This window comes from Larimichthys crocea, chromosome III (assembly GCF_000972845.2).
Source record: "Larimichthys crocea isolate SSNF chromosome III, L_crocea_2.0, whole genome shotgun sequence".
Taxonomy (NCBI): domain Eukaryota; kingdom Metazoa; phylum Chordata; class Actinopteri; family Sciaenidae; genus Larimichthys; species Larimichthys crocea.
In genome coordinates, this window is record NC_040013.1 from 33,844,113 (window position 1) to 33,869,308 (window position 25,196).

Genomic DNA, 25,196 nt, shown 5'->3' on the forward strand with positions numbered 1-25,196 from the left:
TCAGGGATCTCTGAAGACACCTCGGGCCAAACCTGCTCAGCGGGAGAGTAGAAAAAAAAGCAACGAAAAGGCCAGAAACAGAAATTACAATGACATTTAATGAGAGGATAACATCTGAATACATTATCGTTATGGTCTGAAGCAGTGCAATATACTTTTACGATATTTGGCTAACAAGAACAGCAAGCGCAAAAATGATTTAAAGAGAGCCACAGACCATTGCTCCTACAGTACTTTAAATATACGAACAACACCGGCTGTCATTATCATCATAGAGTTAACAAGGGCAGGCAAGTGGCGTTTATGGCATTGGGCTTTTTATGTAGCCACATTGGTTAGGTAATTCATTTAGCAGGCATTTTACTGGTCGTTTAAAACAGTGGAAGTTCAAATCTTTACTATGTACAGAAGAGTCATGTGTCTCAGCCCTGTGGCATTCAGTGAAAGCTGAGTGCATGACAAGAACATGAAATACAAGCATTCGGAGGGTGCTCCAAACCACTTAACAGCATGAGATATACAATATCTACTTTCAAAACATTGTATTATTACCAGAGGTCAAGCATACTGAGTTTATATGAATAGAATAATAAAACAAAGTTGTAATTTTTTCCAACATCTGCTTACCCTGACTCCTTTTGGCCCCATTTTCCCTACAGGCCCGGGTAAACCCTATATGCAACATGACAAAACATATTTCTGTGGTTACAAACAATACCAGAACTTCATTTGTGTTGCTGTGACAGAAACAAATAAAAAAAAAAAGTTATATCTAACCAGATTAAAACTTTTCAGTACTTGATAAGCAACAACTTTATTCAGACTTTTGCATACTTTTTTTTAAAATTCTAATCAGCCACTTGGCTGGCGTTTGCTGTGTTGTTAATACTTAAGCCGCATTCACATCAATCTCTCAGAGATGCTGCCAGCAAATTCATCGGTGCAGAAAATCTCCCCCTGTAACTATAAAGATCAACTCACAGCTCAGGAGGACTCCCCACAGTCAAGTGCAACGACATAAACCGGCAGCACTAGTGATTCACAGCCCACAGATGGTAGGGGGTGCTAAAACCTAATCCATCACACACCACTAAGTGTCTATAGGGATCAGAGTTCAGACACAGTAAGTGTGCTCTAGCACAGAGGCAAACACCAAGACCCGTGCCTGAACTCTACGTTATCATAAACATTCAGGAAGCGAAGGTGGACGAGTAGTTTTCCAGCTGTTTTCAGAGTTTAAATTTGCTTTAAGCTAAGAGGGAACAGATTTGAAATGTAAAGAAACCCTAATGCTCCCCAGCTTTGACTTCTTAAGTTTAATACTACTCATAAAAGTAGGTCAACGATGCTCACATTTTGGAAGGACAGAGGAAGCTGTGGCATTCATCTTTCTTCAGAATAGTGTTTACTACTTGCTAGACCGGGGGCATGCGTTGCTGATATTCCACCACAGGTGCTTCTTAACGCCTCTGAGCTATTTGTCATATTTTCTGAGGCCTTTCCCCCTCTCTCTTTTAGCTGCTACAGACTTTTTATTTGGATATACCAAATTAGTTTTTTGGCCAATGCTTGAGATACCGATGGCTGAGACCTTTTGCTACCATCTAATATCTTTACAGAAAACATACAGGGATTCAGTGTTTCCCCCTACAATTCCCATTTTTATTCATTCATTCTGACACTTGAAAATGGCAAAGGCTAAAATTAGATTTATTAAAAAGTGCAAAATATTTCAAAAAGCTGATTTCACGATGATATGATATCCCACCCTCAATCCCTCTTTTATTGTTTTATCTTTCTTTATGTGTGTGTGTGTGTGTGTGTGTGTGTAGGGGTGTGTGTGTGTGTGTGTGTGTGTGTGTGTGGCCCTGCTCAACCAGCACCGCAACACTAGATTTACTGCACCTGCCTGCCAGGATAGCCTTTGGCCCCAGGGCTTCCATCATCTCCCCGTTCACCCTGTGGAGAAAAAACAGAAGAGAAATCAGAACTAGAGGAGGGCAAGGGACTAAAAGAGTAAAGGAAAGAATAAAGGACTGAAGGATGGAGGAAGGGAAACTGGAGGAAAAAAGATTTATTTTATGCACACATGGTTTTTGTTGGGGCCCCACTGATTGCAATAAGAAGAAGAAGATAAGAAAGATAATAAAAAATGAAAACAAGTACTACTTGTATAGTAATACACAGCAGTCAACTGGTCCTTGCTAGAGACAGTGTTGCCTAAGGAAAGAGGCGCCACTGCAGACATTGCCACTCCAACTGTTCAATTAATCCAACAGTAAGTGTTATTAAAATGCGGTCGAGCCAAATGCTGCTAAGACTACTGTGAGCATAGTTTGGACTTGGAATATTTATCCCTCATCAAGAGTCCAACATGATACATGAATCATTCCTTCCTTGTGGTGAGACCAAACCAAATGCTTCATATACGTATGACAGGCAGAAGAGTAAAAAAGGATTAGTTAGTGAAGGCATGCAAGTAATTACAGGCTGCTCATACATTAAACAGAGAGCTGACCACATTCATTACACACTGATGACAGTTTATGTTTCTGTATTTTCTGTCTCCTTGGAAAACCAGATAATTAATATGTTATGAGAGTCCAAAATGTTATGTATTATAAGAAATTAGAAATTAGAAGTCTTGTAAAAGACCCTAAGGAAACATGAGTCATAGTAGTAGTGGTTGTAGTAGTAATGGAAGCACTTTTGCAGTGTAATATAAGAGTACAGCAGGAAGATTATCAGAGAGGTTAAAATTAAAAAGGCAGGCTAATTTTTTTTTTTTCTTTTTCTTTGGGGTCCACAGTTACATGTTCACACATTATATTCTACCAGGAGACGCAAGTACGGTATGCATGAGGGCACTTGCTGACTGCATAGGGTGATGGATACAGATGTTTTGTGCATGCAAACCACGTGCATTGCATTTCACTGATAGAAACTGGCAGTATCATATAAGGAATTGTAGACATTTACTAGTTAAAAGCAGAGAAGAAAACTGCCAGCCAATGTAAACATGGGCTGTGTCCAAAATCATTCCCTTGTTTGCTCATTCATTCATTGATAAAATGCAATGCTTTGAATTTTTGGGATTGTTAACAGAAATGAGTGTACATGCCATGGAAACAGTATTTTTGAAGTCACTACATAGTACATACATTTCATACTAAATAAATCCTCAATGAAAAAGGGAATTTAACAGTGTATAAGGAAGAAAATGCAACATTTTATTCCACAACGTGGGGTTTGATGAGAAAAAGTGAAAGTAAATGTTACAAGTTTCATATAATACATATAATTCACTTATAACTTACAGGTTATAAGTAAGTTCTACTGAGTTAATTAGGTGTCTTCAGAAGTAATGTCTTTCTGGCACAAGGTGTCGCCTTTTATCTTCATCGGATTAGAATACAGTCTTATTACGCCTTAACTTGAGCCGAGTTAATTAAAAGGGTTAATCATATCTGACTGTTCTGCATGTTAAACCATGTGCTATTTGTGTTGCTTTCCACGGGAAACATATTGCGTCTCCAGATTGTACCAGAGGACACGGGAAAGTTTCCTCTTTTTTTTTTTTTTTGCATTGTGACACAGCACATTCTCAAAGATAGTACACAGGATTTGGGCTCAGGAAGAAGGGAGAGGAGGAAGAGGAGGAGGAAGAGGACGAGGAGGAGGAGGAGGAATGACCTAGGGGTGTCCAAACTATTTAGCCCACTTGTACCTCTGCCAAAAATCTCTCCTGTTCCCGCCAAGATTCCAGAACAACTCATGTCTAATGTCTCGTCTCTCGAATGTAATCTTCCACAACTCCTGCACTTCTTATTTAACGCTGTGTTAATATTCTGTCCCCATCACTCCCTCCCTTTCTCCTGTTTTGTAACTATAAATGGAAAGACATGCTGGAGTCTTATGGGAACTGCCTCTGTGGACTCTTGGCTCTTCCAATCGATTAGAATAAACATACAATGACATACAGCTAAAAAAACGGTGCAGCCATCAGACAGACAAACTGCATGCAGTGGAGTCTGCGTGATAACAATTCAAAGAGACGGAGGAGGGTTTGTGTTAGTGGACTGAGAAAAATCACAATTTGGTTGTTTATTCTGACGTCACTCAGAAAATCCTCATTATTGTTTTTAACTTCTACGATAAAACTCACATGCAGACACTGAGGGGCTTTTTTGTAAAGGGCCAATAATGCAGCTCACTATATGCATTATTAAAGTAGCATACATTGCATTTGAGGACATTCCTGTTATAGTTTATAACCTAAAGGGGGCACTACAATTACAGACATTGCAATTTTTCGGATGCATTTATTACTGAGTGACCCAAAGGGGAGTGACATTATCACTTAGTGGTAGGCTGGTGAGGACACAGAAAGAAATATATATAGTACAATATACATTAGAGAAAATGTAGGATACATGTAAAACTGTCACCATAAAGTACTCACAGGTTCACCGGGGAGACCAGAAGGACCAGGATGACCTTTTTGTCCCTGTTGACAGACAAACAATAAATGGGAAAATACTATGGCATTCTATTCTGAATAAATAATGTTTCAATTATGATCACAAAGACACAGGGAAGTACAATGCTAAGAGATGTGCTTTAAAGAAAGAGATTATGTTGGTCCTGAGTAGAAAACATTGGTCAATGGCCAAAGTGAATCTAAATGTTGTTGTTTATCACCTTGTGTTCAAGAGCATCTCCATCAGCACCGCAGGGGCTCAAATTATGTTAAACGATTTTCCAATTGCCTTAAAGAGGGCTTGACTTTGTTTCCTTATAAAATGTTCAATAAAATAACATTAATAAAGACGTTAAAGCTCATCTTAAAAGGGTTCACAGGAAAGACATACTTAATAGCTGTGAAACTAATAGACCACTTATCAGGAGCACTGGCTGGTTAACCTTGAATAAAACACAATGCAAGAAGAATGCAGTTTTTATTTATTGTTTCAACCCAGCTGCCTGGCCATGAGTTTGTCTAATTGGTGCCACCGTTGCACTCTGACAAAACAATTCAGAACAGTCTTGTGCTAATTAAACCAGTAAACCAATTAGACAGTAACAAGTGAAGACCCAAAAGGGTAATTAATGGTCACCTTAATGCTCTGCGGTCTCAAATGATCATGCCAACTGGTTACAAAATGTTTTAATCTTTTCACAATCAAGGCTCACAGTAGTGCTGATAAAATCATGTCTAGTCATCTCTGAATGTCCCTAAGTGTGAAGTCATTAGCCACCAGCTGTGTTGGACTGTAGACAGCAGAACAAGTAAACCATGGGCGTCCAGAGTGTATACATGAGGATTAAAATCTTCTTCTGCAAACGTCCTGTGAAACATTCGGTGGTACTGATATAAAACAGGGCTCAACTTTAAAGGCTATTTCATTGTTTACGCATGCCTGGGTGACACTTATGAAGAAGGGGAGTGTTTTTCATCAAAATGGTGCAAATTTCAACACTTTGATTTCTGCTGTTAATACCACAAGAAATAGTTTTTAGGTGCACGGCAGTATGTTCAAATCAATGAAACGATGAAAATTAGAATGTAGTGCGATTCTACCACATGCTAATAAAAAGTATTAATTCACACTTTCCACTTTTCCTTTCCAATTTCCTTAAAGAAATAGTTTTACTTTTTTTTAAACTTTTATTTTTGAACAATTGATCTTTCTTTCTGAGAGTTGAATGAGAAGATCGATACCACTCTCATGTCACGTGTGTTCAATATGGACTACAGCCAGGAAATTGTTAGTTTAGCTTACCACAAAGACTGGAAACAGGGGCAAACAGTTAGCACGGCCCCGAAGTTTAAATAAACCCACCTACCTGCACCATTGTCAGTAATTAATGTTATATCTGTTTATTTAATCCGTTCAAAAACAAAACAGTAAAAAGTGGTCATTTGTGGGCTTACTGCAGGTTGTGAGTGGGACTGTTTCTTGGTTAAGCACAGTGATTTTTTATTTCCCCTGTTTCCAGCCCTTATGCTAATCTAAGATGACTGTCTCCCGGCTGTAGCTTCATATTTAATGTACAAACATGAGAATGATATAGATCTAACTCGTGAATAACTTACTTGATCTTGGCTGGTGCTATTTAAACTATATTATTATTATTATGATTATTATTATTATTATTATTGTTATTTATTATTATTATTATTATTATATTTTTCCCTTAATAAAAACAAAAAACATTCCAAAATGTGTTAAAATATCAATTATCATACGCAGTAAAGCCTGCATTTATTACTTTCAACACATAATTTGAGCTGATCTGGTGCTTACAAGCAATAAAAAAAACTAAAACATTTCTCATGATTAGAATTTAAAATGAGATTTTTCTGGATTTTAAAATCGTTCAGCTTCATAACATGAGATAATAATGATGAACCGAGGCAGGGTTGAAAGGCTGAGTGAGAGAGTGAGACTGACATGCTGGCAGGCCGATGTCCCATGTTTATTAAAAAGCCAATCTCAGTCCCATGTATCATCTTAACTGAGTGGAAGATTTCAGAAAATATATTACGACTATCTCAGGACTGATGCCAGCACAATGTGAGAGCTAATCCTTAAAACAGGAAGCTAAACTTTAACAGAGGTGAAAAAAATTTACAAATTAGACTTTTACAAATGGTTAGAACTTGTTCTGAGTCCAATAACCCTGACGTCCTGACGAAGACAGGAAAAAAAACACTTTGAAAGTCAACTATTTTTTAAGATCCAGATTTTCTGTCACATTTCCTGCAGCTTGGACGAGTGAAACCAGATGCTGGGACCATGCAGTGATTGTATAACACACTACTACATTTCAGTTCTGTCAAACACCTCATTGGTGATTATTTGTCTGTTCATCTAATAGCAGACAACAATGTGATCCGAGTTGGAAATATCTTCAGAGGATTTTTGGGAGTAGAGGAGTCTCCCGCTAGAGCCAAAGCACTGCAGCCATGAGAAGACAAAAGAATGTGTCTGGGCCTTCCAGCAAGGCCAATACAGCTGAGTACAGTAAAAGTAGAGAAAAGAAGTCTGTGCCTGAAGTGTGTATCTGCATGTGCATCGTAGATGGACTCAAGCTCTGTAAATCCATTGTGTGACACGAAGATGGCAACGGATCACATTCTCCATTAGTTCTCCCTTTCTATGAAGAGCAAACAGTTTTAATTAGTATAACTCGCACCAGATCAACCCTGCAGCCAAGTGCAGCAGCACCAGCAGCAGCAGCAGCAGTGCCTCTCCCACTTACAGAATAAGCAACGGACTTTCTTTGGCAGACAATAAATATGTTGTGCTTTCCATATATATTTATTTTTATTATAACACAAAAACATACTCCCACCTGGCAAGCCTCACAATCCTTTCTTGGACAAATCAGACTCAGCAAATAAAGGTAAGAGAGTGTTTTTATACAAAGCTGTGGAGCAGGAAGGAAACATCTTGAGGGCTGCACAGCTAATAAAAAAGCTGAGCACTATTCCATTGTGCCATGATCAGAGCTGGCTGTGTAAAAGACAGACCGGTCCAAGGCTGGTAATACTCCTTACAGTGTTTGACTCACACACATACACGAGTCTCTTCTTACTTTACAGTGCAGACCGCTGCCTGACTCCCAGGCAACCTCCCCATTACATCTTTACACATTTCCCACAGTGGGAAAGGCTTTCTCTGGCAGTGGGCCAAGCCCTGAGCACAAAACTCAGCGGAAAGGGTCCATAAAGCAGCGGCAGGTCATAGTTTTACTGGCTGGTCGGACAAGACCAGAAGAGAAAACGAACCTTGAGCTTCATCTGTGACAGATGATGGAATTTCAGTGTAATTTGAATACAAAAGTGCCCTGTAAGGACTTTTTTGGCTTTCAGTGCTGGAGTATAATAAAAAAAAACTTAGTGAGTTAAGAACAGCTGCAAGCAATGAGGTGTCTGGTGGCTTTCAGCAGAGCCAAGCTTTCCTTGCCTTTATTAGCTGGATACAAACTGTATTTTAATACTTCGTATGGCTGTCAGCAGTTACTTGTGGGGATGTGAGTGTATATGAAGTTAACACAGACTTGATCAGAGGGGATCAGAATTCCACCTGAACTAAAAAGGGTTCTGTTACGACTCCTCAACCTCTGCCAGGATGCCGGTCCACACCCAGCAAAGTTTCTCAATTACCATAAATCAACAGGAAGACTATCAGGTTTTTCCCATGACTCCACGTTCCATGACTCACAAGTTGCAAAGAGGTCTTCCTTCTCTCGAGCTGGAGTCCTCCCCACTACTACACTGAATGGAGGAACCTTGAGAGCACCAGATGGTTTTTCACAGTCAGCGCTGTCCGATTGCATAACAGATTGTTGGAGCTCCCGCCAAGGCATTATTGCACTGAAACTATTGTGTCCCAAATGAGGACAGTAGTGTGTGTATGTGTGTGTAACAAAGTCAGAGAGAAAGTTGCTTACAAAGATTTCCTTCTATAGTATGACAGTCTAGTGACAATGACAGTCTAGTTTTCTAATTAGCATTCTTCAGGCATTCAAAATCGGACCCTACATTTACCTTTTACTGTACTGATGCAGAGTTTGGTTTCTTTCTGTCTTCACCAGAGGATGATTTTGACAACAGACCACAGAAGGAGAAGTGTGATGATAAACTGCCGTGTGCAATTTAGAAGAAGCCCTGTCTTAGGAGTTTTTCCACAAGTTTTTACGACTTTGTTTTTCTAAACAGATGTTGCTGCAACGCTCAGGCTGTCAGGTAACTCAGTAGTGATTCCCTTTGTAAACTTTTTCTCATTTCATCCAGAATGAAAATCGACAGTAACCTACATTTGTTTGAAAACCTTGTAAATCATATTCCTGCTATAAATCTTAGTTTCCCTGCCACTAAGTGAGCAGGGTGGGTCTCCCTGCTTGAAAAGCTAACAAATGAATACATTTTGGTTTCAGTGGAGAGATTTTGTGTCCCACAATGGCCTACGTGCTGTTTATGGGGTTATTCCACGCGCTAACAAGATGAATCAGGAGGGGAAATGCTAAATCTGTGAAATATTTGGTATGGAAATTAACCGTGCCCTCTTCATTGTTGAGAGGTAAGTGAAAGCAAAGATGGCAAAGCTGTTCTGGAAGATTTTGTGAGGCCTGCTGTTTATTGGAAAAAAAACAGCTAGTACACGTTCTACTAGACTTGTGTTGTTGATTATAGAAGTTAAACTAGAAACACAGTGTGAAACATATTTCCTTCACTGGTGGGGTTCTCAACAGAATACAATCAACATTTCTTGGTAGCACAGTAAAGATCATTGAGGATACATTGGTAATATTTTTCCTCACTGTTAACAAATCCCAAGAAAATACCAAAACCAACACTGCCTGTGAATTATGGGTGTGACTTCTGGTTATTCCTCACTGATGCCAGGTGCTCAGATCATCCTCCCATCCCTCTGAGGGGAGATCTGATAACATTATCCTCTTTAAGGTGTAACAAGGTGTGACAACCATCATTTATTTAAAAAGAAAAGCTCTGAGAAACTGGAATGCCGTGGTCAAAGTTCAGACAAGGCATCATTAAGCTAACAAGATTGTGGGTAACATTGATGAGCCATTGATGTTGAGGAAGAAGAAGAAAATGGGAACTGTAGTTAAATCCTGCCATCATCCTGCTGCTGTAAATATTCACTAAAATGTCAAAGGTGTATCAATGCGCAGCTAAAAATACTCCACAACAAGTGCACTATTTACTCATATTTGAGAAATGTTTGCTTAAAACTACATTGCCTTTTTAAAGATACAAAGATATAAAGTATTTATGAGTTGCTTCAATGATTTCCATCTTCAGTGGAACCAGTGGGCTAGAGACAGGGTAGAGAAGTTGCAAAGTATTGAGAGCTAGACTATCTCATTGCTACACATGGTCTTTGTTTGGATTTGTTGGATACCCAATAGGTTATTCGTTATTCTTTCTAATTGAAGCACATAGTTTTAAGATAGATGATTAAAATGCATTGCCGTGAACAAAATAAAAATATTCATATGTACAAAAAAATAAAAAAGAACTAAAACAAACAAAGTCAGAGTACTATGTCATTTTCACTCCACATAGTAGGAAACCCAACAGGCCCTGGCCCCCTTGAGATGTGTAATTACTGTGAGCGGGATAACAGGCTTTGGGAAAAGGCCAAGGATAAAATGTACAAGGCCATGAAGAAAAACGCTCTGCTGCAAGCCATCACTCTCTGTCAGGATAACCCAGCTCAGCAGCATGTAAAGAAGTCAGATAATGTAAACTAACAATCCAGGGTCGGACCGGATCACATAAACCACTCATGATTTGTCCTACATTTACTTTTAGAAGAAGTAGAACTGTTCTCCAGAGATTCGTTGACATCATGCATTTGAATGGAGCATGTAAAACTTTAGCTCACTTTAACTGCCTTCATCATTTTGAAGGCCTGTGATACCAATGATGTAACAGTCCAGATATTCAAGCCTTTGGTCTTTCAGCCCGCAAGGGAGCCAGAACACAGGTGTGCTCCTTGACGCCTGCATTATGTAAGGCTGCTTTCCAAACAAGAGCTCAAACATCCATGTTTGGCTGGAGCCCCCAAACACTGCAATTTCACAGATTCCTCCCTCAAAGGCAGTTCAGAGTGGGCCAGGGCTGAGAGTTTACATTTGATTTAGTGATATTCGATAAACTCGACTCCACTCTTTCAGTCACTCATTCATTCAGAGTGTCAGATTTACATCTGAAAACGTTTTGAGAACAGAAAAAGAACACACACACACACACATACACACACACACAGAATACGAGCTTTTACACTTAGTCACTTCCCAGTAGATTTATACAGTTTGTGTGACGAATCAGATTTTCTACCTTTCGTCCATCTTGCCCAGGCAGTCCAGGGGGGCCCATGATACCAGGCTCTCCCTAAAAAAAGGACAAAATAGGTCATACACCAACATAATTGCATGATTGTCTAATAATAATAATCAAGTAGATCTATGAAAAGAAAGATGACAATATCCATACTTTTTGTCCTTTTGGGGCTTGACCAGGGGACAGTCCATGATCTCCTTTTTGTCCCTAAAACATAAAAACAGAATATTTTCTTTCATATTTTTAGAGACACTTTTCTCCCCTGGTAGGCACAAAATATATCCTATTTTGCATCAACATTCATTGCATATTTCCTGCATTGCCTAAGCATTCCACAAGGCGCAGAGGAGTTCGCATTTACACTACCAAAGAGTAACGAGTGCATACTACTTATGAGTGAGTCCTGCAGTTGTATTTACACAAACTTGCAATCCATTTATGCCCTCCTCCTGTGACCTGGTTTACACCAAGCCAGCAAGAAGTGATGGGGAGTAATCGTATACATTCTTCTCCCTTTTCGGGCAGTGGGAATCCTGTCAGTGTATTCTGGGTCAGCATTCAACATTCAATCACACTGGTGAAAGAGCGGCCCAGTTATCTGTGCAATTATAATGTAAGACATCCATGGACAAATGGATCATTTCCTTTGTTACTAGACCTTATCATATAGATAAACAAGAATATGGGAGAAAAATGTGACGGCACAGAGTTGCTTGGACTGTAATCACACAACTTGTAATCAGGTCACTACATGTACTCAGACACATTTCTTTTAACAAACTGAAGTTTGGACATGGAGAGAAGTCCTATGTTATGACTCACTTTGGTGCAATCCTTCTTTTTTTTTTTTTAGTATTAAAGTTATTTATTTCCACAACCACTTGCAAAAGGCAACAGCTTAATCATAAGTGAAAAGACACACACTGCTTCAATGAAGCATGTTTTATTTTACTGCATTACTGAAGAAAATATGACAGGGGTTCCCATCTACACTATATCGGCCCATTTAAACCTACATGTTCGTGTCAGCTACAGCTTGGCAGTGAAAAGTCTTTGTGGGAATTTGCTCCAGACTGATTTCTTAGCTGAGCAAGGAGTGCAGCTCCAGCCAAGAGCTACATACAGGCATGAACACTGTGTCTTTTCACTGTCTAAAAGGTTTTCACTTCAACTAAATCGTCTGAACTCAAAGAGAAGCTAAATGAGATCATTTTTTCTCAGAGATTGAGACTGTAATAAGCATGTGTACCTTCCATGTATTTTATGTCCTCATTTATTTCATTTTTAAGTCTAATGGTAGGCTACTTGCAGCTGTAGGTAAACTGATCATCATCTTGTCTCAATTCATTATCATTAGATCCAAAATCAAAACAAAATTCAGCTAACACACAGCATCTTTTCATCCGTCTTGTTCATTTTTCTTAAAGCAAAGAACTGTGCCAGACCAGGCTGTCTGCTGTTTGAAGTTTGTGTGCAAATGGGTCAAACTGAGCCAGGCCAGGTTTGGTTAGGCTCCAGTAACACATATGTACGATATAAGAGACAGTTTTTTTTTCCTACTAACACATATGTACGATATAAGAGTTATGGTTTTTCCATGGTTAAAGCAGGCCAATGCATGGCATCAATTATGTTGTTTTAATGTTTAAAGACAGTGTGGAAAATACTGAAATGTAATGCATTGAAATGGATTATGTATGGACTTGAAATACTAGTAATTTTCCATTTCATTCCAGATCTAACATACAGACTCCTTTGTGATATCAGACTGACATATTATGGAGCTAAGCAACCCCCTCTCTTGACAATTCAAATCAGCTGAAACACAGAGTCCAATGTCAAGGACTTGCAAATGAGTGAGTCAAAAAGACTTTAAACTGCTGTGTTCTCCTGAAGGGCAACAAATGGCTTCTCAAGATGATGAGATAATTTGTATTGTGAAGCCAAGATGAACTGACCTCAGACATGCAAACTAAGTAAAATCCCAAACAAACAATGGATGACGAAGAGAAACCACAAGAAATATTTGCTCTACAAATTGTTGTTTAAATGCCCGTGTTACATCAGATAGATCCATGGAAGGGTATTAAGGCTGCCATAAAAAGCTCAACCATATATTTTATTTATGTAATATGTTTATACTGGTTGATACTATTTGCATCCTGAAGAGGTTTTCCCACTCAAAGTCTGCTTTGAGGAGCAAAAATTGTGTTGAGAAGATATATTGTATATTTTTATTTAAAAAAATCTTCGTCAGGTCATCATAACGGAAAATACAGACCTGCTTCCCAGCTTTGTTCTTGATATAAACAAACCACTATCGACATCAGAAAAGCCTGCTGTCATTCTGTATTTTTCTTACTGAACAAATCCCATGAAGAGGCCAAAACAAACTGTGTGGTAGTCTATCTCTTAGTACTTTCTTCCCCACTCAGTCTGTGGTTCTCCCAAGCCCAAAGCCCCAAGCCCATTAGTTCCTACTGAAGACATAAATCTTTAAAAACAGGTCACAAATATAAAGTTGCTGAAGTCATTTTTCTCAAACAGCTGGATACCTCAGCTCAGACAGGGGTAAAATGTGTATTTGTTGGGGACTATTTTCATCTGAGGATTAATACACATTGTGTTGCCATCTTTTGTTAGTTCATATGATGACAGTAAATTATATATGGAAGGTACAGAAGGTTTCAGTGCTGTTTTATTGATTCATTAATGTCTTACCTTCACTCCAGAAGGTCCAGGGGGACCAGGGTTTCCATGTGGGCCAGGAGGACCCTGAAAACAGAGACACACATGATTAGGGAAGACACGGAGTAAAGGTGATCATCAGGGTCACTGAAGAGGCCTCAGCATGAAGGGAGGAGGGGAGCTATATGTTAGGTATTCACAGATGTATTCACACATTGTTCCTTTTCCACTGCCTGTTTGTGTTATGGGACAGGTTAGCAGTGCCCCGAGGTCCCTGTTTATGTATAGGTGCTCTGTGAGACGTACTGTGTCTCCTGCCTGCCTCTTCTGTCTGACTGCCTGTCCAAGTTATGACATATGGATGTGATTTCCCTCATCCCTACACTTTTCCACTGATTTCTGGGGTCCTACAAAGTGAAGGCCACTCATCCATCACACCATCTGTACCAAACGCTTTATCAAAACGGACTATCTCCTGCAAGTCAGGCCGTACAGGAGCAGAGAATGAGGGGACAAAATCTTTTTTCTTTTTTTTCCTGGTTAAAGGGACTATAAATTCAAACAAGCTGCAAAGAGAGATTGTTTGGAAAAATAAAGCCGCAACTTCTTAAGGCATCCAAGTGAGGAGTCTTTATTTGCGCACTTGTGTGGAGCGGGGTCAAAATGCTGAGCATGGAAAATCTTCCCCAGTAAAACTGAAAGCATTGAAACATGTTCAGATGGTCCAAACAGGAAGCTACTGTATCTTCAGCCCTTTTTTTTTCTTCTTTCTTTTTTTTTTTTGAGTTGTTCAGACTTTCCATGGGTTATGAGACCATTTCCCCAGAGCTGGAGGTAAAAAGTGAAGGATAGGATTACTCTGAGTCAAACAGGCAGAGGAGGCCAAAAGGTGTAAGTGTATGGTTGGGTGATCCAGCCTGTCTCTGTTATTTATCTGCACTCCATTATCAGACTGTGGAGAGGATTCGAACAGCCGAGGCAGTTCCCCTCCCCTCAAACTGGCCAGACCTCTCCCCTCACAGGCACTCACCGCTGGGCATATGGAGACACTTAACAGAAGCTCATCTACAGATTTCCTCCTCCTCCTCTATTCAGAGCATTCCCCCCTTTGACTCGCTCGATATTAAAACGTATGGAAGTCATTATCTCCAGATAGGAAGCAGAGGGAGGAGGAGATAAAGAGAAGAAGGGAGGCCGGGACAGAATATTACAAATTGCACTCTTGCAGTACACAAGGTGAGGAGGCACGGCGCTGATGACAAAGTGGGTGGGTGTTATCCCGATGGAAACAAGCATAATGGGGAGAATGAGTCACTTTGTCCGCCGATCTTTGCGTGGGTGAGAAGAGGAATGAATTACCTTCGCATAATTATTGCGAAAACAGTTCCTGACAAGGAACCAATTAGAGCCCACCAGCAAATAAACACAAGCATACTCATGAGGGCTAATATAAAACCAGGTCAGCACATGCACATGCACAAACACACACATACACACACCTGAGGCCTGCAGATGAAGGGCACCTGTATATCAGAGGAGCGACCAGGTTTACGATGTGAGCCAATGACTTTTACAGGAATGACACGTGGAGTGCTACTGTTTTTATAGGCCATTAACCCTGAGCAGACCCCTGAACACCTTTACTAGACTGCACGGAAGGAAACACTATGTCTTTGGTCTGAATATTAGTCCATATAATGTAGATTAAAACGATCTTAACTCTTATTTATTCCACTGCTTCCCTTAAATTAAGATCTGGCAGAGACACACTGTGGCAGCACGACTGGTGTTGCAACTAACATAAAAGTTACATTCGTGAAATGTTCTTTAGATCAAAGGTCAACAAAATCTAGAGATTTGCATATGCTCATAGGTTTAGTGTCATTGCTCAGGATTAGTTCAACAATGATGAACAAACTGACTGCTTGTATGTTCTGTGAACCCCATGCCACTTAACTTCAACTCTCTAAACGTGCTCCCTATTAGCTTACTACAAGCAATAATTGAAAACGTCAGTGGCAGAGGAAAAAAAAAAACTTAATCAAGCCTCTGTGAGACTGCCCATTCATGCCTACACATGTAATTTATTTCAGAATAATCTAAATTTTACTACGTACATAAATCAGTTCAGTTTTCTGCACCAATCAACTGCTGGCAAAAAAGGAGATTCTCTTGCTTGGGTCTCTATAGACTCTTTATTCCGTGTCACAATAGTGTCAACCATTTTTTTAACAATTATGCAAATGTTTTAAATTTTACAGAAGCCCAGTGTCACAAACTGACTGCACACTGGCAGGTCCATGTTTTTTTGCACAAAGCCCTCTTTGATCCACTCAAGCCTCGCCTTCAGGGCCGGGTGAACTTCGGCGCTCTGCCGGGCTCGTGGCTGTGTCAAGGAACATGGACACTCTCACGTGTAAGAGATGCTGCTCAGTGGTAGCAGCAGTGAGACCATCTGCGCAGTCAGCCATGACACCTTACTGTCAAAAAGGTAAAGCTCTAATGGTGCGCTGTCATCGGAACTACTGTGAAGCCTTTTTGATGAGTAAGAATTCCCACACAGGTTCACTGTGCATTTTCGCTACTGTATATCTAACTCTAAAAGGTGGGAGTGAAATGAGAAAAGATTAGAGTCGCACACTGAAATTCAGACAGTTCTGAAAAGAATACATCTATTGCACAGGCCGCTTTTATCTCTATGTACACAAGTTTCTACATTATTTCTTTGAAAAATAGATGCAAATTGGGGCAGAAATGGTACAACAATGCTGTAAAACAAAGAGGATTATATGTTGTTGTACCGTCCTAAACACCCGCACATTGCAAAATGCTGATCTGGTATTTGTACATCTATTAACTATTAGAAATACCAAGGAATGACGTTCACATTCAGCCTTCTTTCCTGTAAATCTCTTGCAAACAAGTCTTGATTTATCACTAAATACTTAAAGTTTCAACACATCGCCCTTGAAAAATCTACACAAACAATATGCTTTAAGAATGTATCTTTAGGCAACCATTTAAAGTCAAATTATAAAGGGACCTCTCTGGGATATGGGAGTCAGGTATGGTATGTTTAAAATCTTTTACCAAAATGAATGTGTTATTCCTAATGTTTGTATAAGCAATGCCCAGACCAGAGTAGATTTTCTGTAGATCATATGTATAGCTGTGAAATATTTTTTTTTTCTAATCACGTGGACTATCCAGGAAAACTCTTTTGGTTCAAGAAAACAATCAGTTAAAACCTGAACTAACCCTCAGGTTCTCTGAGTCCGTGTGGCCTGCAGTTGGGTCTCAAGAGCTTGATGATGAATGAACTCTATAGAGGTTGGTGTACTACTGGATAGGGCTGCTGAGCTCCAGACAGGGTCTTAAATGCCTTTAATAAGATGGGGACAAAGCCCTCTTTCTTCCTTGTTTAAAGAGATTGGGTTCCCACACAGCCCACCCCTCTGAGGCCTGACCACAGGGCACAGTCTCACAGGCTGGCGGCAGGTAGCTCATACGTACACCCACCAACACAAGTACTCTGCAGAAGTGCTTCAGCTGGAGCTCCTTAAGAGAGCAACCAAAACAAGTATCTGCTCTTTTTCACTGCTTCAAGTTCTTGCATATTTATTTCAGCTTAGCACTTACTGTAATGTCAAGTTCAACTTCTGCTTCATTCATTTTCAAATGAGGGAGGTGAAAAGGCAATTTAAAGGGCACCACTACATGTCACACAATCACTTAAAGGTCTTAGAAATAAATCAAAATAACAACCCGTCCCTTGGGGCAAATCATCTTCCAGTGTTTTCTCTCGTCTTATATTTCGTATGAAAACATGAGCTTAAAATAACATCTGCACTCACTATGTGGCCGGAGCTCACAGTTGTGGCTGACACTGAGCCTCAAAATGAAAGATATGGTACTGGAGGAGTAGCCCTCAGCCCAATACACTATAAGCATTCACTGATGGATCTTGCCTAATTTAAGTAGCATTACTGTTTATTCAGGGCATAAAAATAAATAGAAATATACACAAACACACAAAAGTTACCTTATTTTTTCATGATTATCTAATACCTAACGTATGTCTTCAATTAATTTGACATTGGCTATCCACAGATCTGTAGCTCTTATGGTTGTTTGCTCTCCAGCTTTACAAATGGATCTTGGCAGCAGGGAAACACAGCTTGATCAAATCCAGAGCCAAAGCAAACTAATGTCTGGGTGAATAATGCTCCATAATCCAAAGATGTCACTGAGTGCGTGATCAAAGTGCTCAAGGGTCTTCTATATCAGAGTACTGCTAGTGGTGTAATCTCACTATAATGCTGATCAGACGTGATTAATGCATCATTTAGATGGAGGGTAATAGATATGGAAGATTTTAGAGGGGAACTGAAAAGTGGTAATGGAAAAAGCAAGGACCTGTGGAAAGATAAATAAGAAACTTCTCAGTGGTTGGGAGACACTCACCCTTGCGCCCCTCTTCCCTGGCTTTCCTGGCAACCCTGGAAGTCCTTGAATACCCTGAAAAGAAAAGATAAAAGATGTGAGGGACAGAGTAAAAAAAAGTCAATAAATACAAAGGAGGGAATGTGAGTTGCTGGATTCTGTTGTGTCATTTCAAGGCAGTATTGAACAGTCAGACTCATTAGAACGTTTCAAGTGAAAATCATGTTAAAGTCACTCAAGCTTGACGTTCAATCAGTAAAGATATCTTAAGCTTTTTTTATTATTATTACACTCTAAGTAAGGTTAGCTGTGAGATGCAAAGCACTCAGTCAGTAAAATGCTGGCAGGCATGAGGATGTCTTGTTAGAGGCAAGAGCAGCTCTGTCTCTCTGCAGCCAGTATGATTTCAGCCCTAAACCACTTCAGTGCATGGACTGTAAGTATGACTCATTGTGCTGGCAGGGAGGTCGGCACTGGTTCCAGCCACAGCCAATCACATTACTTATGGGCATGAGTTAGCTTTAAAACAATTTCATACATGGATTAGCAAATCTCTGAAAGGTCAGATTTAATGAGGGGTCAGTGTGAGGAGCCTGAGTTTGCTTGAGATGTTAGGATTTGATATGTATTTTCCCATAGGTCCACAAGTTTAAAGCAAAAGAAATGGGTCTAAGAAAAAGCTCGAGGCAGTCCAGCTGAAATTAGGCTACTGTAATAATGTCAGATGTATGGAGTACTTTTGACTGACTCAAACAGGACCAGCAGCTGTAATTATACTCTTTCCGCCAAAGGGTTTTCAGCAACCTTTAGATTCTTTAGACTGCAACCATCAGGCTGTCCACACATGATAAGCAGTAAAAGCTGCTGCTGCTGCTGCTGCTGCTGCAGGGTGGGGAAATAACTATTCAGTTCAAATGAAAGAAAAGTAAATACACAGATATTTTCAAATGTGACTACTATTTTCTGTCTGCAAAAACTTTGTTTTTCTAGATCAGCAACAAGCCAGATTAAAAATCAAACTATAAGGACTCTGAACACAGTGGTGCACAGCTTTCAAAGTAGCACCTCTCTGCAAAAGGAAAACAATAATTCAGATGTATGAAAAAAGATGCACCAATCCAACTTTTCCACTCACACCACCAATTGTGACCTCATACCTCAGGATGTTCGACAATATGGGGGTACCGAACCCTAGAAAAAAAGCCTGTATAGTTCAGTGTTTGAGCTAGCTAGCCATGACTGAAAATATGTAACTGAAATACTCCAAACAAACTTGTGGATGGGTCATATCGTATTTGGTTAATGGGGTCAGTATCACCAAAGATAACAATCCAGAAATATTGGATCAGTGCCTCCCTACACAATGTGTTGACAGCCTACAGGAACCACTGTGTTTTGTAGAACTCCATTATGAACTCATGAACAAAAGCCTAACCTTAAAGTTCATCAGAACTAATTAAGTATCGACGAAGATAATGATCCAGCAGATCGGATCAGAGCCTCCCTATACAATGCAGTTCTGCTCCTGGTTATGTGTTGACAGGATCCAAAAAGGTGTTTTCAAGAACCACTCCTTTATGAGCTTCCAAGAAACAGCTGCAGTTCGTCAAGAAACTTTATCTTTGGTTACATAACATTGGAACTGTAAATAGTCTCTAGCCCTTGACAGAAGACCATACTTTATTATCAGTTTTGATCTACTCTTCTTCATAGCACAGGCCTGTTGAAGAATTCATTACTACTTATGTTATCTATCAAACCTAACAAGCTCCAGTAGACTCTGACAAATTCACTTTTAGACATTTAAAAGTAACAACATTTAAGACATTCCTGCTCCCTGAAACATATGCCTTGCTGAATAGTCCATTCAACAAGTCACTTACGTCAACCTTAATCCTGGTTTAGGGGGAAGGGAGGGACAAAAACTGAACAATTTGCTCCACAATTGCCTGAAAATAATTTCGATTCTATATCTGACTCAGCAATCTGTTTAGACCTTGGACCAGAACATTAGCAAGCAACAGGATGGTGAAAATCCTTGGGATCAGTTACTTCTCATAAAAACAGTCTGAGTGGCTTCAGGGGTATGCAGAGTTGTGGTTTTCCCTCATTGCCAAAGCAGGAAAGCTTTACTTAAAACATTTTTTTGGTCAAACATGACCTAATACAAGACAGAGAACAAGACCCTCTAACAATGGAAAATGGAAAATGTGGGTGTTCAACAGAGAAACAGTGCTTGACAGGACCACATGATCAATATGAATGTACATACACAGTCTACACTGACAAGAAAATGACAGGATAAAATATTTTATTAGATTATATGTTTATGTATATTTGCTCTAAACTTAGAAAGGCCAGTCTTAAAGGGCCAGTGTAAGATTTAGGGGGCTCTATAATATTCAGAAATATGTCTTTATTCATGTGTAATCAAGTCCACCATGTTTCACCACCATGGCTCTACAGTAGCTCAGAATGGTCAAACCAAACATTGGATCTATAGAGCCTAATACCATTTTCTCTAGTTTTGCAGTCACTGTAGTTTCTCTTTTATGCTTGGAGGGAAAGGGATAATCATTTTAGTCTCACCACTAGATGCCGCTAAATCCTACACACGGGATCTTGCTATAGCTCTCAATATTGTAAATAAAAGACTGTCTTTATATTCCATAGTTTTCACTCTAAATGGTTAATTGTGCACAAGTGTTTTTTTCCATTATTACCTTTAACCCTGCTTTAAAAGTATCCTTTCTCTGTGCAGTCACATTCCCCCTCAGAGGAATCTAACACCTCAACGCCAGCCCCCTCACTCAGACAAACACTAACTGGCAAAGGCCAGCTATGAAACTGACTATTTCTACCACTGCTGCTAAAAAGGAAATCACACATTAATCATCAACAATTTGACAGCGCAGCACATGCAAGTATTTAATACAAAAGAAAAAAAAAAGAAAAGAAAGGAAAACCTGAGGACAAGGAATGGAACAATTCTGAATCTGAAGCAATACACTATTGTCAAATAAGCAAACAATGCACGGATGGAATGATTAGTGACAGCCAGAATGACAAAACCGCAAAACCAAGACACGTCAGCAGCAGTTCCGGACATCAAAGAAAGCCAAACCAACTTTTAAACAACAATCTGTCACACTTGTATATCATTGTGATCCAAAGATGTATTAGGAAAATGGCCTGAAGCATAGAAATGTGGCAGCCAAGACCTAAAACATGTATCTATTACAATTCAAATGCCCTAATTCATAAGCTATTTATTCATAAAATAAACACTAACATACTATACTGTAAACAAGTCATGAGAGAAACAAATATCCCCGCTGTGCGTGCACAAAGAAGCACTTCCTGTGGTTCAACAGTTATAAACATGCATGTACTCATGCATGGGTTTCAGGGGCAGGTGTGTGTTGCGTTTGTTCAGAGCTCACACACTCACCGGCGGTCCTGGTTCTCCCTTTAGTCCAGGTGGTCCAGCTAGCAGTGAGAACTGGGTCGGTTCCATGTCAAATGTTTGGAAGCCATCTGTTGCAGCTGGAGTGACTGGAATAAGTGAGGTGGGTTTTACATCCTGCACATTGGTCACTTTTGGCTCTGGTTTCTTTGAAGCTACTGTGGTCAACTGCTGTTTATGGGAATGGTAGGCGTTTGAAGGGGACCCCTGTGTGAAAGCAGCTATGGTCTGGAGGTTTGGCTTCATCTCTGATGGTCTAGTGGAAGCAGGTAAATCCATATTTTCGACAGAAGGTTTCTGAGAATTAGTATTTCCTTGCTTTGTGTTCTTTCTGGCACTGTCGTGTGAAGTTGGTTTGGGGTTTGGTGGCGTCAAGCTGATCCTAAGAGATGTAGTAGCAGTTTGAGTCGGAAATTTAAACGGACTTTCCAGTCCTGGATAAATCGGTGGAGAAACAGACGCAGCACCCTGTTTTGGAATGCTCACAGTCTGATACACGGAAGTTTTGTTAAGCATCAGCGAGCGGTCAGTTGGAACAAGAATTGTAGTCTTAATGCTTTCCTCAGTCAAGGCCAGAGTAGGTCTCTGGACCTTTTTGGATATCACCATTGATGTTGGTGGAGTTATATGAGTGACAGTAATGTTTGGGTCTGTGGAAAATAGAGGTAGCATTGGTGGAAACACGGGCCGATAAGTGTCGGCTTCTCTGCAATGTTTCTTAATGTAATCACAATAGTTATGAGCTGCCTTAGCAGAGGGGTAAATGTCAAACTGACAGATGGCGCCTTCAAACGGCACCGAGTTGTGGTTCATTTTGCCCAGCAGGAAAGAGCCCTCTGCATCCAGAGCCTCCTCTTTTTTAGAATGCAAATCTGCATGTACACTTGTCTTTCCACAAGATGTGTGTAAGAACACCTTGGGGCCTTGGATATCCAAGGCCAGACTATGCCACTGGCCATCGTGGACATCATAGTCAAAACTCACAGAGCTCCTATGCCCCACGTGTACCAGCAACTTCCCCGGTATGAACTCCACTCCGAGCTGCACTTTTCTTTTCTTAGACAATACCGAGAAAAGAAAAGCACTGTTGATGCGATGAACAGACAGGCTGAAGATCAGGGAGAGATTGATGGAGTTGTAGGTAGCAGGGATAACAGTGCGCAGAGGCACCTGGATACGTGCCCTCGGGGTGAGGATAACTCCAGACTTGAAGGGGATGACGCCGTTAGGGATGGATCGAGCACCTGAAGTTGACGACCCACCTGTCCTTCGCCCAGAAAGCCCAAGCTGCTGCAGAACATCCACTCCATCTTCAGAGAAACAAAAAAGAGAGAAGTCAGTGACTCTTTGCTTTGAAGACTTCAAGCATCTAGAGATACTGAACTAACTTTTTGCAATATCAAACAATTTCGTTTCAACACTTTACAAAAAGCCATAAAAGAAAAACTACTACAATATATAATTGTCAAAATCAAAAGGGAAAAAGAAAAATATAATTGCATAACACATTCCACTTTATATATGCACTTTAGCTATTTAAAAGCCAATACCATATTCATTTCTTTAAGACACCTATTAACAATGTCCCATTGTGCTGGACTGGAAAAAAAAACTCACCAAAGTGCAGTAATATAAGTGATAATTATCTTGCAATGCCAAGCTGGGAGTTCACAAGTTTAAAGTTAGACTAATGGAAATCCTGCGGCAAAAGCCATTTAAAAAGGCTGTATAGAAATTTAGTTTTGGGGATTGCCGCAAATTATGTAATGGTTACATCAGTCTTAATTAGAACAATCTCAGGAAATGGAGGCTGAAAGGGTCCCCGGAGAGTACAGTGGTGGGGTTTTAAGAGGTGTATTACTGCAGAGACCGAAAAGCCATCTCACTTCATCTGGTAATGTCTGTTGATTAAAGATGATCGCTCTGACTGGGGCCCAAACTCATGAAAACATACTGCAGTGTTTTCTGCAGGTTTTAATTGCTACTTCCATCTCATGGGAGGGAAATGTGGGTAATTTTCACACATTATAGTGTTGTGTGTACTGTATATTGCTCCTAATTGTATACACGCCTTTATGTCTTTGTTTGACAGTGGCTCATGGCCTTATTCAATATGCATAGGTTGTGATTCTGAATTGGCACTATTTAGTATTCTACAAGAAGCAAAGCTAAAATTACAGAAGAAAAAAAAAATTTAACCTCTAAATCATCTCTCAACTCTAGATATGAATGTCCTTTGCAACCCCTAAACCAACACAGTGGTCCCAAACCCCAAGAACCACTGAAACAACAGCACCAAGGTTGTACTAAATCTAGGATATTACTTACGTAAGCATAACACAGCGCTAAGTTAAATCTGTTTTTGGTTCAAACATCAAAACAGACTGGAAATGTTCCCATTATCATACTATTGTCTATTGTTAAGGCACCGGTGCAAGTCATCAGTAATGTCAAACAAAAGCTCCTTGTTTGATTTAGCTAGGTTGAAAAATAAAGAAGAATTGATCATCCCCTAAGAAATCAGTGTATCTTGAACACAGCATGTTAATTTTCTTAGTACTTGCGACACAGAAACTAAAAGGTTACATATTGATCTCAAATATCCGTCCTTTTTTGTCCCGGCTAATACCAAACAAATGTGTGCAAGACTAAAATAAACTGCTAAATGATGAATAATGGCCCAGCAGAGGAGACGCAAGTATAGACACTAGACATGTTGGGGGGGCTGGAACCATGCTCAGCGTGTGCAGGCAGTGGGAGGTCAGCTCAATTGAAAAACCCACAAATGGAAAAGAAACATCAAACAGAAACTGAAAAAAAGAACAAAGACTGTCTTCAGCTGAATTTCCCATATAGCTCTCATTTGAATTGTTAATATGGTATGAAGAAAGCAAAATTGTTCTGTAATTTTGTGATTTGTGATCTACTTTCAGCACTTTTACATGCATATCTAAATCCAAGCGGTCAGACTGGCCTCCTGATGAGCTGAGATGAAAAAAAAAAACAATGCACAATGCACCCCTAAAGTACACAGCCTATCTCAGAAAGCAGGCAAGTGTTCAGCCTAATGTGTTTCCACTATTAGTACACCACCAATGCAGACTCAACATTTCCCTGCAGTTCCTTCACAGTGAAAATATTCTAGTGGAAACAAGGAATAGAGATACAGACAAACACTTCATTTGTTGATTCTCGAAAAGTCCTAGCACCAACGTAAATAACTGGTTCTTAACATTCAATATAATCTGTGTTTACAGAAAGATGTCTTTCAAGAAGCCTGCATCCAGAGATGTTTTGTGTTGAAGTGTTTCTCAAGAAACAGGGAGTGAATTTCTGGCCTCAGCACATAAATGCCTCTACTGGCCAGCAGATAATACCAAAGAAAACATTTTCATCATGACACATTAAAATAGAAGACTTTCTTTCTTGAAAGGTCTGAATGAGCTGTGGGATATTCCAATACCTGACATCAGTGAGTGCATTCCCAAAAAGTACAAACTGTTTTTTTTGCTGTCAAAAGGACGCTGCGAGATGGCTGGATTGCTGGTTTGATTTCCAGCACTGACAGATGAGTACTATCTGGAAGGTGATTGGATTTATATATATACAGAGCCCCCAGATCTGCTCTACATCAGGGATGCTTGATCAGGCCCTTCTGAGGAAATGTGTAGGCAGCTCATGCATGTGTAGCTATGGTGATTGTGTGAAAATACTACATTT

General features: G+C 39.9%; 1 protein-coding gene across 2 annotated transcripts in view; it reads right to left on the minus strand.

The window, feature by feature from the left end:
- The window catches only part of col27a1b (collagen, type XXVII, alpha 1b), a 59,734-nt gene that overhangs the window by 30,616 nt on the left and 3,922 nt on the right, over window positions 1-25,196 (minus strand). For both annotated transcript variants that reach the window (XM_027278104.1, XM_019271839.2), the window contains 8 exons: window positions 21,462-22,786; window positions 18,032-18,085; window positions 13,601-13,654; window positions 11,033-11,086; window positions 10,877-10,930; window positions 4,463-4,507; window positions 1,906-1,959; window positions 628-672 (listed from right to left, as the gene is read on the minus strand). In XM_027278104.1, the coding sequence (XP_027133905.1) occupies window positions 628-672; window positions 1,906-1,959; window positions 4,463-4,507; window positions 10,877-10,930; window positions 11,033-11,086; window positions 13,601-13,654; window positions 18,032-18,085; window positions 21,462-22,786 (1,685 nt within the window). The remainder of the gene's footprint in view (window positions 1-627; window positions 673-1,905; window positions 1,960-4,462; window positions 4,508-10,876; window positions 10,931-11,032; window positions 11,087-13,600; window positions 13,655-18,031; window positions 18,086-21,461; window positions 22,787-25,196) is intronic.